The sequence below is a fragment of the Oncorhynchus kisutch genome, linkage group LG7, assembly GCF_002021735.2.
Source record: "Oncorhynchus kisutch isolate 150728-3 linkage group LG7, Okis_V2, whole genome shotgun sequence".
Taxonomy (NCBI): Eukaryota; Metazoa; Chordata; class Actinopteri; order Salmoniformes; family Salmonidae; genus Oncorhynchus; species Oncorhynchus kisutch.
In genome coordinates, this window is record NC_034180.2 from 17,763,136 (window position 1) to 17,778,421 (window position 15,286).

Genomic DNA, 15,286 nt, shown 5'->3' on the forward strand with positions numbered 1-15,286 from the left:
TCTACCAAATCTCCAAAAGGACTAATTCGAGGCAGAAATTAGTTGGAGCACTCAACAAAAAAATGCAGAGAGTAATAACTTTGTTCAGGATGAGTACAGTTGACTGACATTTCGACGTCAAGCTGACGTGTTCTTTAGTGTCAAAGTCAGTCACCTGCACTCATCCTGAACAATGGATTAAAGTGAGTTAAAATGTATTATTCTCTGCCTTTTTTCTTGAGTGCTCCAACTCTTTTCTGCCTCAAATGAGTCATTTTGGAAGTTTTTCTTGGTAAATCCTTTTCGTGACTTTTGTCATTGTTGTCGAGCACCCCTCCTTTCCTTTGTTTGGTGAGGTGTGAAAGCCCACCTGAACTCTTATCTCCCAAATGTATTCATTTTAATATGTTGATTACTTCTCCTTGCCTTAATCATTCACCTGATGATAAGACAAGACATGGTATTTCTTCCCCCCACTAACGTACAATGGGGGTCCCTGGGTTTGCCTGGGAGGGGGGTTGAAGACCCCTGCCTTTGACTTAATTTCCTTGACAGCTGGGGAAGTTGGAATGTAAACCCGGAAGAAGAATTTAGTGAGATAAGAATCTTACATTCATTGTTTGAATGAAACAGTCAGTAGAAGCCAAGCATGTTAGGAGTGAGCCTGTTCCCTCCATCTCCCCCTGTTCCTCCTTAGGTCCTCCAAGTCACACCCTGGGCCTGTGGTCCACATCAGTGATAACCCTATAGACGAGGGAAAGGTAGGAACTTTCCAAAGAACATTCATTTATTCATTCCAGAGCTTCACAACATTACTGATTATTTACAACATGCTACTAAAAATCCAATTTTCAAAATGTTTTGTTATTTTGGCAGATTTTGATTGGATTTGAATGTGGGACTGTTGTGTTGTGGGACCTGAAATGCAAGAAAGCTGACTACCGCTACAGTTATGATGAGGTAAGGCATTTTTCTGTGGCTGTTGGTTCCTGTGCGGACTGACTGGGAAGAGGGGGAGTTCCATTTAAATATGAAATACACAGTGAACAATGGTGTTCATGATTTGTCGTACTACATTATTTATCTTCATTGCTTAAGTTTGTATTGGGGCTTGATGTTGATGCTCAATTCAACATAATTATTGGAAAGTACCAATGGATATGTAAGACATGTATATTTTTGTGGTTTCTGACTGATTATGTAACAATAGTTTGGAAAAAATAAGATGTTAGCCTTTTCTAAAAGTCATGAGTCATCCACACCACAACATGCTGTTATTATTTCCCTCAAAGTTAATGTACATTAATGAAGCAGCCACTCTGTGTTTATTCCTCTCTCTGTTTATTCCTCTCTCTGTTTATTCCTCTCTCTGTTTATTCCTCTCTCTGTGTTTATTCCCCTCTCTGTGTTTATTCCCCTCTCTGTGTTTATTCCTCTCTCTGTGTTTTCTCTTCTCCTCCAGGCTATCCACTCGGTAGCCTGGCACCACGAGGGCAAACAGTTCACCTGCAGCCACTCAGATGGAACTCTGACTACATGGAACGTACGCGTCCCTGCCAAGCCTACAATCACCATCACACCACACGGTACGTTCTGTTGTACACACAGACATACCACCAAGGGTCTCAATGCACCTTAAGGGGGAAAAAAAGATGGATGGAAACAGCACAACATAGGGAAGCCGATGTGCGTTAGGCCTTTAAACATCCCAGAAACCCTGGACCCACTCTTATTTGCATAGCTCCCCAACAGATCCACAGTTGACGCAATCTCTATTGCACTTTTACAATGCACTTTTCCACCTGGACAAATGGAACATCTACGTGAGAATGCTGTTCGTTGACTACAGCTTAGCATTCAACACCATAGTACCCTCCAAGCTCATCACTAAGCTAAGGACCCCGGGACTGAACATCTCCCGCTCTCAACTGGATCCTGGACTTCCTGACAGGCAGCCCCCAGGTGGTGAGGGTAGGCAACAACATATCTGCCACTCTGACCCTCAAAACAGGGGCCCCTCAGGGCTGCGTGCTTAGTTCCCTCCTGTACTCCCTGTTCATCCACGACTGTGTGGCCATGCACGACTCCAACGCCATCATTAAATTTGCCGACGACACAACGGCGGTAGGCCTGATCACCAAAGACAATGAGACTGCCTATAGGGAGGATGTCAGAGACCTGACAGTGTGGTGCCATGAAAACAACCTCTCCCTCAACGTGAGCAAGAAAAAGGAGCTGATAGTGGACTACAGGAACAGGAGGGCCGAGCACACTCCCATTCACATCGACGGAGCTGTAGTGGAGCGGGTCAAGAGCTTTAAGTTCCTTGGTGTCCACATCACTAGGGACCTATCATGGTCCAAACTAGAGGTCGACCGATTCTGATTTTTCAACGCTGATACAGATACCGTTTATTGGAGGACCAAAAAAAGCCGATACCAATTAATCTGACTTAAAAAATGTTTTTTTTTAATAATGACAATTACAACAATACTGAATGAACACTTATTTTAACTTAATATAATACATAATTAAAAATCAATTTAGCCTCATAAATAAGGAAACATGTTCAATTTGGTTTAAATAATGCAAAAACAAAGTGTTGGAGAAGTAAAAGTGCAATATTTGCCATGTAAAAAAGCTAACGTTTGAGTTCCTTGCTCAGAACATGAGAACATATGAAAATTGGTGGTTCCTTTTAACATGAGACTTCAATATTCCAAGGTAAGAGGTTTTAGGTTGTAGTTAATATAGTATTTATAGGACTATTTCTCTCTATACCATTTGTATTTAATATACCTTTATTTATTGGATGTTCTTATAGGCACTATAGTATTGCCAGTGTAACAGTATAGTTTCCGTCCCTCTCCTCGCCTTTACCTGGGCTCGAACCAGGAACATATCGACAACAGCCACACTCGAAGAAGCATTACCCATCGCTCCACAAAAGCAGAGCAAGGGGAATAACTACTCCAAGTCTCAGAGCGAGTGATGTTTGAAACGCTATTAGTGCGCACCCCGCTAACTAGCTAGCCATTTCACAGCGGTTACACCAGCCATTAGGCTGATAGGCTTGAAGTCATAAACAGCGCTGTGCTTGCGAAGAGCTGCTGGCAAACGCACTAAAGTGCTGTTTGAATGAATGCTTACGAGCCTGCTGCTGCCGCCCATCGCTCAGTCAGACTGCTCTATCAAATCATAGACCTAGTTATAACACACATACGAGCCGTTGGTCATTAATATGGTCAAATCCGGAAACTATCATTTCGAAAACAAAACATTTATTATTTCAGTGAAATACAGAACAATTTGGTGTTTTATCTAACGGGTGGCATCCCTAAGTCTAAATATTCTTGTTACATTGCATAACCTTCAATATTATGTAATAATTATGTACAATTCTGGCAAATTAGTTCGCAACGAGCCAGGCTGCCCAAACTGTTGCATATACCCTGACTCTGCGTGCAATGAACACAAGAAAAGTGACACAATTTCACCTGGTTAATATTGCCTGCTAACCTAATTTATTTTAGCTAAATATGCAGGTTTAAAAATACATACTTCTGTATATTGATTTTAAGAAAGGCATTGGTGTTTATGGTTAGGTACAGTCGTCCAACGATTGTGCTTTTTTCGCAAATGCGCTTTTGTTAAATCATCCCCCAGCGTTGCATCGATTATATGCAACGAAGGACACGCTAGATAAACTAGTAATATCATCAACCATGTGTAGTTATAACTAGTGATTATGATTGATTGATTGTTTTTTATAAGATTAGTTTAATGCTAGCTAGCATCTTACCTTGGCTTCTACTGCATTCGCCTAAAAAATGTTGACTCGAGCTACCCAAGTCGATGACATGGCAAGTCGTACTGGAGCACCTTGTCTGGGACCAAAAGGCTCATTAACAGCTTTTACCCCCAAGCCATAAGACTGCTGAACAGTTAATCAAATGGACTATTTACATTGACCCCCTTATTTTATTCTTATTTGTTGTTATTTTTTTGCGCAGTCTCTCTTGCACAGGCTTGATGTACACTCACTGGACTCTAACCACACACACACACACACATACACGGTCACACACAAAACACACACATGCAAATTGACGCTATACATACACACACACACACACACACACACATTTACATTCTGTTTATTATCTATGCATAGTCACTTTACTCCTACCTACATGTACATATTACTTCAATTTCCTCGACTAACCCGAACCCCTGCGCATTGACTCGGTACCGGTACTCCTTGTATATAGCCTTGTTAAAATTATTTTGTGTTACTATTTTTCCTTTAGTTTATTTAGGAACTTTAAAAAAATGTTTTCATCTTTGCAATGTTGGTTAAGGGCTTGCAAGTAAGTTTTTCACTGTGAGGTCTACACCTGTTGTATTCAGCGCATGTGACAAATACATTTTTCAGCGCATGTGACGAATACAATTTCATTTGAGCATGCCTAAATGAGTTATGATAGACTACATGTTTATGTGGGCATTGAAATACATGTTTACGAGTTCTATAAATCAGTCTACAGAAAGTAATTTTTTTTGTGTGTGCAAAATGACATCTCAGGTAAGCAGCCCAAGGATGGAAAGAAGCCAGAACCATGTAAACCTATCCTTAAAGTGGAGTACAAAACGACAAGAGCTGGGTGAGTGATTGGTTGTCCTAATAAACAATAATAAATAAAGGCTAGTCCAGGGAACCACACGTTGTCCTGTGACACACTTGAACATATGATAGGTCTTGTATTCTTTATTTACTGTACTTGTTTCTTATCTAGGGATGCCTTTGTGGTCATGTCTGGAGGCCTGTCTTATGACACAGGGTGCAGGAGAGCCTGTCTGACGGTGATGCATGGGAAGAGTACTGCCCTCCTGGAGATGAACTATCCCATCGTAGACTTCCTCACGCTCTGCGAAACACCATATCCAAATGGTGAGTTAGAGTTTTATACTATGGAAGCATATAGCTATAAAAATAAAAAAAATCCTTTTGAAAATGGATAATGATACTTTTTGAGAGCCACCTTATTCCCCATTTTGTTGTGTTACAGCCAGAATTCAAAATGGATTAGATTTTCTTCTCTCAAACATGTACACACAATACCCCATAATGAAAAAGGGAAAACTTGTTTTTTGAAATTTGTTGAAATATCTCAATTACTTAAATATTTGCACCCCTGAGACCATACTTTATAGATTACAGCTGTGAGTCTCTAAGAGCGTTCCACACCTGGATTGTGCAACATTTGCCAATTATTTTCAAAATTCTTCAAGCTCTGTCAATTGGTTGTTGATCATTGCTAGACAACCATTTTCAGGTCTTGCCATATATTTTCAAGTAAAATTAAGTCAAAGCTGTAATTCGGCCACTCCGGAACATTCACTTTCTTCTTAGTAAGCAACTCGAGTGTAGATTTGGCCTTGTGTTTTAGGTAATTTTCCTGCTGAAAGGTGAATTCATCTCCCAGTGTCTGGTGGAAAGCTATTATTTTTCCGTTGCTTAGCTCCATGTTGTTTATTTTTTTTATCCTGAAAAACTCCCCAGTCCTTAACGATTACCCATAACATGATGCAGCCACCACTATGCTTGAAAGTATAAGGAGAGGTAATCAGTAACGTGTTGTATTAGATTTGCCCCAAACATAACACTTTTTGTTCAGGACTAAAAGTGAATTGCTTTGCCACTCTTTTCAGTATTACTTTAGTGCCTTGCTGAAAACAGGAGGCATGTTTTGGAATATTTTTATTCTGTACATGCTTCCTTCTTTTCACTCTGTCAATTTGGTTAGTATTGTGGAGTAACTTCAATGTTGTTGATCCAGCCTCAGTTTTCTCCTATCACAGCCATTAAACTCTGTAACCGTTTTAAAGTCACCATTGGCCTCATGGTGAATTCCCTGAGTGATTTCCTGCCTCTCCGGCCACTGAGTTATGAAGGATGCCTGTATCTTTGTAGTAACTTCACCATGCTCAAAGGGATATTATTATTTTTTTACCCATCTACAAATAGGTGCCCATCTTTGTGAGGCATTGATAAACCTCCCTGGTCTTTGTTATTGAATTTGTATTTGAAATTCACTGCTCGACTAAGGGACCTTACAGATAATTGTATGTGTGGGGTGCAAGGATGAGGTAGTCATTTATAAATAATGTTAAACACTATTATTGCGCACACAGTCCATTCAACTTATGTGACTTGTTAAGCGCATTTTTACTCCTAAACTTATTTAGGTTTGCAGTAATAAAGGGGTTAAATATTTATTGACTCGATACATTTCAGCTTTTCATTTTTCATTAATTTGTAAAAAAAAATATATATATATTTTAAACATAATTCCACTTTGACATTATGGGGTATTGTGTGTAGGTAGGCTTGTGACAAAAAATCTGACATGCCATAACTTGGTATATTTGGAAAGAAGACATCTGGGAGATTGAGGAAATAACCAGAAGATAGATAGGTGTTACATAGTTCAGAATACACAAGATCAAGCACACACAAAATAACATTTTGTTTTGTTTTTTTATTTTGAAAGTTGTCTTTCATTGACAAGCTATGAGTGAATTATTGATTCCCAGAGCTGGAAACACATCAGATGGCTTCCACAACACGTGAAAAATATACAAAAAAATGGGATTGATAGACCCAACAACTAGAAATGGGCAGATGTTTTAGTAAGTGGTGTCAGGTGTGGTCACGGGACGTTTCCAAGTGTCCCTAAACCTCTCCAAAGTGGCATGTCTGTAAGTTAGATAATTCCAGTGCTATTACATATTTGCAATCCCTAAATGCTATTTGTTCAGTATGAAAACACAATTCATACCATATCAACCTCACTCAAACATTGTGGTGGTGTTATGGGGTATCCAGGGTACATTCAAGTGTCCTTTCCACCTCTCCAAAGTGTCCGACAGTGGTAATTGCACTGTTTTTGCACACTGGACGTGCCTAAAAGTTATTGTTCACTATAAAAACAAAATTTCTACAACACCAACCTCTCTCAAACATTGTGGTTGTGTCGGGGTACATACATACAGGGGATATCCAAGTGTTTTTTTTTTCAACCTCTCCAAAGTGCCTGAACTTTTAGCCTAGGCATATCCAATGTATTGGTCCCACATACAAAACAATATAAAAGCAACAGATATACATAAAATATATATAAAAATGTGTTCTCAAACATAAACTTGTTTAGACACGTGTCCTTCACTAAAAAAGGTGCAAAAATAGAAATAAGCTGAACTATTTACAAATGGGATTCATGTTGGATTTACATCCCAGGTGTAGGTGATTAGATTTCACTTTCACCGTGCTTGTGCATGTCATGATAGTCTTTGAAGCAGTCCCTCTCTGCCAGGAAACAAAAAGCAAACTGCCATTTCAGACAGAAGATCTGGCATCCCCCCTTTTCACCCTTTTGTGTTTTGTGCAATGCTTGCAGTTCTTCCTTTTGTCTTTTGGCATGCGTGTTGGGTAGTGGCGTTCACCTTGAGTGGGGGTCTTGTGATGGTTGTGATGTTGCTTTGGGCCCCCAATTTGGCCATTTCCAACACCAGCTGCTCTCGAAGGCCAACTGGGAGAGAGGGCTTTGGCCATCTGCTTGTGGAGAATGAAACCATTTACTGTAGCCAACCCCTCTTATCAGAGGTGTGGACTCGAGTCACATGACTTGCAACTCGACTTTGACTTTAATACCAATGACTCGTGACTTGCCTTGGACTTGAGCCTTTTGACTCGACCTGACTTGATACCCTCCCCAAGCCCAAATAGTAAAAATGATCCTATTAAAAAGTCTGCAGTGCATCAACTCTTCATTTAATGGATTACAGTTTGAATCGGACAGCAGCCAATCAAATTGTGCCAGCTGAGAAAAAGTTGTGCGTGGCAGTGCAGAGGAACGTCGGCGGGTGAATTCAGATGGAGCCCTTGGAAAGATGATACCCCAAATTATTATTTTCGGATATAAAGATGACGCTGTATCAACAAAAAACAGATTGCAACTTGCGGAACATGCGGGAAGAAAATTAGACTGAGGCGCAACAATTTCCAACTTTGTTCGACATTTGAAGCTGCTCAAAGAACGATAAGTTGTGGCTAATATAGCCGACAGCTATATAATTTCTAACTTTACTAGTGTAGCATGTAGGCTAATATAACGTTAAATCAATGAGCCTCCACACAGTCACTCAATGCGGGAACGTGATCATTGTACCCAAGATTGAGCTACAACTGGCTAGGCAGTTGGCAGCCTAAATCCTGCCTGCTGTTCCTAAAACCATTGACATATGTTAGCCTACTGTAACCACACAGAGAGTGTGTGTGTGTGTAAGGTTGGGAGATTGTGTACAAGCCTACATCGCGATCCTTGATAGTCGATCACTATTGGGGGGGGGGGTCTTTGTCATGGCTACCCAAATATAACATTTATTTGGAACATAATACATTTTAAGATTTTTAAAAGCATTCATGATTTGCGTAAATGTAATATACTAACTATTACTCTTATTAAAAATATTAAATGCTATTACATTTGGTGAAGAGCACATTATGACTTGTTTAGGACTCGAAACTCAAAGTTTAGGACTTGACAGTCTTGACTTGAGTGCAAAGACTTGAGACTTACTTGTGACTTGTAAAACAATGACTTGGTCCCACCTCTGCCTCTTATACCACTTCCTGGTCTTGTGGAGGACCTGGTAGTAGCCTATCAGAGCATCAGTTAGATCGACACCCCCCATGCTGGCATTGTAGCCCTTCACAGGAATGGGGACATTCTTCCTTTTTAACCCTCCTTGAGACAAAGTTGTTATTGAATGCCTTATGCTGTGTGGTGAGCATGGTTACTTCCCTAGTGTCCTTCCATTTCACAAAAAGCACCTTGTTCCAATCAAATTCTATTGGTCACATACACGTATTTAGCTGATGTTATTGGGGGTGTAGCGAAATGCATGTGTTTCTAGCTCCAACAGTGTGCCCATATAAGTGGATCCAATCCTTCTAGAAAGCAATTTTTGTCGGCTGAGTCGAAATCCTCGCTGTCCAAATCGCTCCCCTGATCCGAGTCCGACTAGTATTTTATTAAAAGCTTCTATGTTGTTATGCTTATTCATAGCTGCCTTCTTTTTAGCTTCCTGTTCGATATTCTTAGTTTCTTTCCCCCTTAAGAAGCCATCTTTTATGCTAAACGATAAAATCTGTTTTACAATGTAATGTAGCGTGCTTAGTGCGGCTTGTCTCTGGGCCAGGTAGCAATAGTTTGCATTATACATAAAAGGTTCTAGGCCTTGCTTTCTCTCACCCAGGTCAACTGCATATCCCTAGAAAACGTATCTCATTGGCTACAAGACTATCAAGGTGCCATAGTAGCCAATCCCCTGTGTAATGGATGCCTACGGCGCATAAGCAGCCTGATGTCATGTTTTTAATGAGCAAAGATATAGTCACTCAGTGGACATTCACATTGCCATTAAGTCATACATCATCAGATAACCTGGCAATAGGCTAGATTTGTTCCTACCAACCTAAGGATTAATTTCATACCCGCCATGTATCTATAACGCAAACACAGACCAAATGGAAGCTTACCTTGTAAGATGTTTGAAAATGTTGTGTAAAAGAAACATTTAGACTCTCGGGGCTGGTGGTCAATAACGGTAGGTCACAGACAGCCAAATAAGACATCCTTGTTTTTAAAAATTTTATTCAACCTTTATTTAACTAGGCAAGACAGTCAAATTCTTATTTTACAAAGACGGCCTACCCCGGCCAAATCCTCCCCTAACCCGGACGACACTGGGCCAATTGTGCGCCGCCCTATGGGACTCCCGATCACGGCCGGTTGTAATACAGCCCGGGATCGAACCAGGGTCTGTAGTGACGCCTCTAGCACTGAGATGCAGTGCCTTAGACCGCTGCGCCACTCAGGAGTCCCGGATTTCAGTGTGTATTGACGTATTCTGTGTTTATTTATTTTATGCTTCACAACGCTAACCGGAATGGAGGTAGCAGACATCTTGAAATGAGGTCTTCGTCTCAGCCTGCCCTTGTACATTCGTATGCCCATATATGATAGTAAGCCACACCAAATATTTTAAGGCACAGATCAATAGCCAAGATATTCAGCATTCCACTGACACCCTGCTTTTGCAGATAAGGGCCTCTGTTCTCATACCAGACTGAACTGAATAAAAAAATCTTTACATTTAAGTGGTTAAACAACAAAATGTGGAAAAAGTCAAGGGTTGTGAATAATTTATGTATATTAAACTGCAATATCTAACACTGTGATTAGGATTTCTTTATCAATACTTTTCTGTCTTTTTCCCCATGGTTTAACTCTTCTTAACATGTTTTAACTTTTTTTTTCTGCATCACAGATTTCCAGGATCCTTATGCCGTAGTTGTCCTTTTGGAAAAGGATTTAGTTGTCATCGACCTTAGACAAATTGGGTGAGTTTTGCTGTTACAGTAGGCTACTTGTGTGCTTACTTGCATGTTTACTTATGGTGGCACGATACATGAAACGATGGCCTACTGTTTGCAGACTTGACATATAGTAGTGGGGAGGGGTTAGAATGTAAAGTAATGAAGTAATATTCTTCTTCTAAGTCTTAGTGTCTTACAACCACAGCCTTTTCCCTTTTGATTGACAGATACCCAATATTTGAGAACCCGTACTCTTTGTCGATCCACAAGTCTCCAGTGACGTGTGTAGAATATTTTGCTGACTGCCCTCCTGAACTTATACCTGCACTTTACTCTGTTGGCTCCTGGCAAAAGAGACCGGGTTACAGTAAGAAGGTAATGTATCCCACTTGAAAAGAACATTTGAGAAAATAGGCTTTATCCCACTTAAGAAAAGTGTTTGTTTTAAATATTGGAATAGGGCTCTCTAGGCTAGGTGGGACGCTACCGCTTCTATCTCAAGGCCATCAGACTGTTAAACAGCCACTACTAACATTGAGTGGCTGCTGCCAACACACTGACTCAACTCCATCCACTTTAATAATGGGAATTGATGGGAAATTATGTAAAATATATCACTAGCCACTTTAAACAATGCTACCTAATATAATGTTTACATACCCTACATTATTCATCTCATATGTGTACGTATATACTGTACTCTATATCATCTACTGCATCCTTATGTAATACATGTATCACTAGCCACTTTAACTATGCCACTTTGTTTGCATACTCATCTCATATGTATATACTGCACTCAATACCATCTACTGTATCTTGCCTATGCCGCTCTGTACCATCACTCATTCATATATCTTTATGTACATATTCTTTATCCCCTTACACTTGTGTCTATAAGGTAGTAGTTTTGGAATTGTTAGCTAGATTACTTGTTGGTTATTACTGCATTGTCGGAACTAGAAGCACAAGCATTTCGCTACACTCGCATTAACATCTGCTAACCATGTGTATGTGACAAATAAATTTGATTTGATTTTGACCAACATCCAGTGGAAGTGCAGGGCGCCAAATTCAAACAACAGAAATCTCTTAATTAAAATTCCTCGAACATTCAAGTATTATACACCATTTTAAAGATAAACGTCTTGTTAATCCAACCACAGTTTCCGATTTTAAAAAGGCTTTACGTCGAAAGCATACCATGCGATTATGTTAGGTCAGCGCCTAGTCACAAAAAAACATACAGCCATTTTTCAGCCAAAGAGAGGAGTCACAGAAAGCAGAAATAGAGATAAAATGAATCACTAACCTTTGATGATCTTCATCAGATGGCACTCATAGGACTTCATGTTACATAATAAATTAATGTTTTGTTCGATAAAGTTCATATTTATATCCAAAAATCTCAGTCTACATTGGCGCGTTTATGTTCAGTAATGTTTTGCCTCCAAAACATCTGGTGATTTTGCAGAGAGCCATATCAATTTACAGAAATACTCATCATAAACATTGATGAAAGATACAAGTGTTATACATCGGATTAAAGATATACTTATCCTTAATGCAACCGCTGTCAGATTTCAAAAAAGCTTTACGGCGAAAGCACACCATGCGATAATCTGAGTGCAGCGCTCAGCCACCCAAAACAAGCCATACACATACCCGCCATGTTGTGGAGTCAACAAAACTGAGAAATAGCATTATTAATATTCACTTACCTTTGATCTTCATCGGAATGCACTCCCAGGAATCTCAGTTCCACAATAAATGTTTGTTTTGTTCGATAAAGTCCACCTTTATGTCCAGATACCTCCTGGACATAAGTTCAGACGAAAAGTTTTAAAAAGTTCCATTGAAGTTCGTAGAAACATGTCAAACGATGTTTAGAATCTTTTGGATGTTTTTATCATAAATCTTCAATAATATTCCAAAGGAAAGGGAACGGAGCTCGCGCAATAAACAACTCATAGCTTTCAGCTGAGCCACCTACTGTGAGTGTTCTTATTTTCTCCCCTTTCACAATTGAAGCCTGAAACAACTTTCTAAAGACTGTTGACATCTAGTGGAAGCATTAGGAAGTGCAATCTGACCCCATTTACACTGTATATTGGATCGGCAATCACTTGGAAAACGACAAACCTCAGATTTCCCACTTCCTGGTTGGATTTTTCTCAGGTTTTCACCTGCTATATGAGTTATGTTATACTCACAGACATCATTCAAACAGTTTTAGAAACTGCCGAGTGTTTTTCTATCCAAATCTACTAATAATTTGCATATCCTAGCTTCTGGGCCTGAGTAGCAGGCATTTTACTCTGGGCACGCTTTTCATCCGGATATGAAAATACTGCCCCCTATCCCAAAGAAGTTAGGAAATGTGTTATGTGCTTACAATTTGTTTTAAATATTGGAATAGGGCTTACATAATTATTTTATATTGGAATAGGGCTTTGACTGTATCTATGTGGTCACAAGGTTATATTTGTGTAGTAACTGCCTTTTTTGTATTTCCAGGAATGGCCCATAAGTGGTGGTAACTGGGGCCAAGGCACACTAAGCTACCCTGAGATCATCGTCACTGGGTGAGTACCTACCGAACACCTGAAGGCTGAGACAGAAACACAACCATAGAGATCCTATAATTCCCCTCTATAAGTAATTCTTTATACGTCTATGTGCACAACACTTACCTAACATAAACTGGATTTCGATTATGTATTTACGGTATCCATTTACAAACAAAACTGTTCTCCTTTTCCTTCTTTGCAATGAACAGACATGCTGATGGCTCAATCAAGTTTTGGGATGCTTCTGCAAGTGAGTGGCGTTTCATTCCTTCGATTATATAAATTGGTTGAAATAAGAATACCACAATGGTTTGTCCCTTTTGTAAAGCAATGGAATACATTTGTGTGTAGTATGTAGGTCATTGCAAATAGTTCAGTACAATATCCCCCTTCCTTTGTTCTAGTAATGCTCCAAGTACTGTACAAGCTGAAGACTGCCAAGGTGTTTGAGAAGGCTCTAAAGGACGGTAAGGAGGAGAAGCCGAGCACGGAGATAGTGGATGAGGATCCCTACGCCATCCAGACCTTGTCGTGGTGCCCAGAGAGCAGGATGCTGTGTGTGACTGGAGTCTCTGCCCACGTCATCATCTATAGGTTCAGCAAACAGGAAATAACCACTGAGGTGGTGCAGGTAACTGTAGCAACCAGTTTCTCAATATCATACCAATGCAGCGTTTTGAATATAAAGTTGAAGTCAGAAGTTTACATACACCGTCGCCAAATACATTTAAACTCAGTTTTTTTCACAATTCCTGACATTTAATCCAAGTAAGTAAAAATTCCCTGTCTTAGGTCAGTTGGGATCAGCACTTTATTGTACGAATGTGAAATGTCGGAATAATAGTAGAGAGAAGGATTTATTTCAGCTTTTATTTCTTTCATCACATTCCCAGTGGGTCTGAAGTTTACGTACACTCAATTAATATTTGGTAGCATTGCCTTAAAATGTTTAACATGGGTCAAATGTTTCTGGTAGCCGTCCACAAGCTTCCCACAATAAGTTGGGGGAATTTTGGCCCATTCCTCTTGCTCGCACACGCTTTTTCAGTTCTGCCCACACATTTTCTATAGGATTGAGGTCAGGGCGTTGTGCTGGCCACTCCAATACCTTGACTTTGTTGTCCTTAAGCCTTTTTAAATAAAGCTTTTTTTGAATCAAACTTTCCCCTTTTCTTTTTTATATCAGATGGTCCAGCACCATCCTCAATTGCTTTCAGTTTTTGTTCAATTCTCATTTTTAATGGTTAAACTCTAGGTGATGTGATATGATACTACAAAACGCAGGGCCCTCATTATGACTGTAAATAGCTCTGGATAAGAGTGTCTGCTAAATTCCTCAAATACAAAAAAAGTAACATTTATTGACTCTCAGCTGTTGGAGGTGCGTATGCAGTGTGAGCTGGATGATGTGGATTCTCCAGACACCGCAGGAGAGCATCCTCTCACCCCATCTACCCCAGTGCACTCCTCCTGCCCAACCCAGGAGGGAGAACCCCCTGAGACCCAGCCCTCCACAACTGATGATGGGCCCCGGGATAATGTACCATGCCTCAAGTACGAACCAAGCAGTTCATGTTCTTTTCCTGCTTAGCATTGACATTTTCAATTGTAGAATCTCCAATATAGTGTTTTATTACAAAAAGTGCCATCCGTGAAGATAAGATGATAATAAGTAGGCTATTTCTATATAAGATTAATGCAGATACATGTGAACAATAGGTGGTAGTGTAGATGTGTATCTAGGTACACTACAGTATGCACTTTTAACACCACAAGTCACCTAATCCTGTTGTGTTGTTTCCCTGCAGGGTCCGGAGCTCCCCTCTGAAGCAGTCTCCTGGTTACCAGGTGGAGCTGGTCATTCAGCTGGTCTGGGTTAGTGGGGAGCCGCCTCAGCAGATCACCAGCCTGGCTGTCAACTCCTCATACGGACTGTAAGTGTCTGTCTGTCTGTCTGTCTGAGCACGAACCACTGCACTCTTGATGGTCAAGGTGTACAATAGACACATCCCCTGCAGTTGTATTCATGCAGAGATCATACACAAAGGGATGTAACTGCATCAAAGGCTTTATTGGTTGCCTTAGGGCACACGTGTCAAACTCATTCCATGGAGGGCTGAGTGTCTGCGGGTTTTCGCTCCTCCCTTTTACTTGATTGATGAATTAAGGTAACTAATTAGTAAGGAACTCCCCACACCTGGTTGTCTGTTTTAATTGAAATGTTTAAAAAAAACTACAATCTGCAGACACTAGGCCCTCCATGGAATGAGTTTGACACCCCTGCCTTAGGGGC

At 40.2% G+C, this 15,286-nt stretch overlaps 1 protein-coding gene across 5 annotated transcripts in view; it reads left to right on the forward strand.

Moving 5' to 3' along the window:
• LOC109894260 (syntaxin-binding protein 5) overlaps positions 1-15,286 on the forward strand; it is a 43,140-nt gene that overhangs the window by 12,083 nt on the left and 15,771 nt on the right. For all 5 annotated transcript variants that reach the window (XM_020487603.2, XM_020487606.2, XM_020487605.2 and 2 more), the window contains exons 6-17: positions 677-740; positions 856-939; positions 1,442-1,565; positions 4,565-4,643; positions 4,776-4,930; positions 10,375-10,447; positions 10,651-10,798; positions 12,941-13,008; positions 13,203-13,243; positions 13,398-13,624; positions 14,366-14,547; positions 14,802-14,927. In XM_020487603.2, coding sequence (XP_020343192.1) covers positions 677-740; positions 856-939; positions 1,442-1,565; positions 4,565-4,643; positions 4,776-4,930; positions 10,375-10,447; positions 10,651-10,798; positions 12,941-13,008; positions 13,203-13,243; positions 13,398-13,624; positions 14,366-14,547; positions 14,802-14,927 — 1,371 coding nt within the window. The remainder of the gene's footprint in view (positions 1-676; positions 741-855; positions 940-1,441; positions 1,566-4,564; positions 4,644-4,775; positions 4,931-10,374; positions 10,448-10,650; positions 10,799-12,940; positions 13,009-13,202; positions 13,244-13,397; positions 13,625-14,365; positions 14,548-14,801; positions 14,928-15,286) is intronic.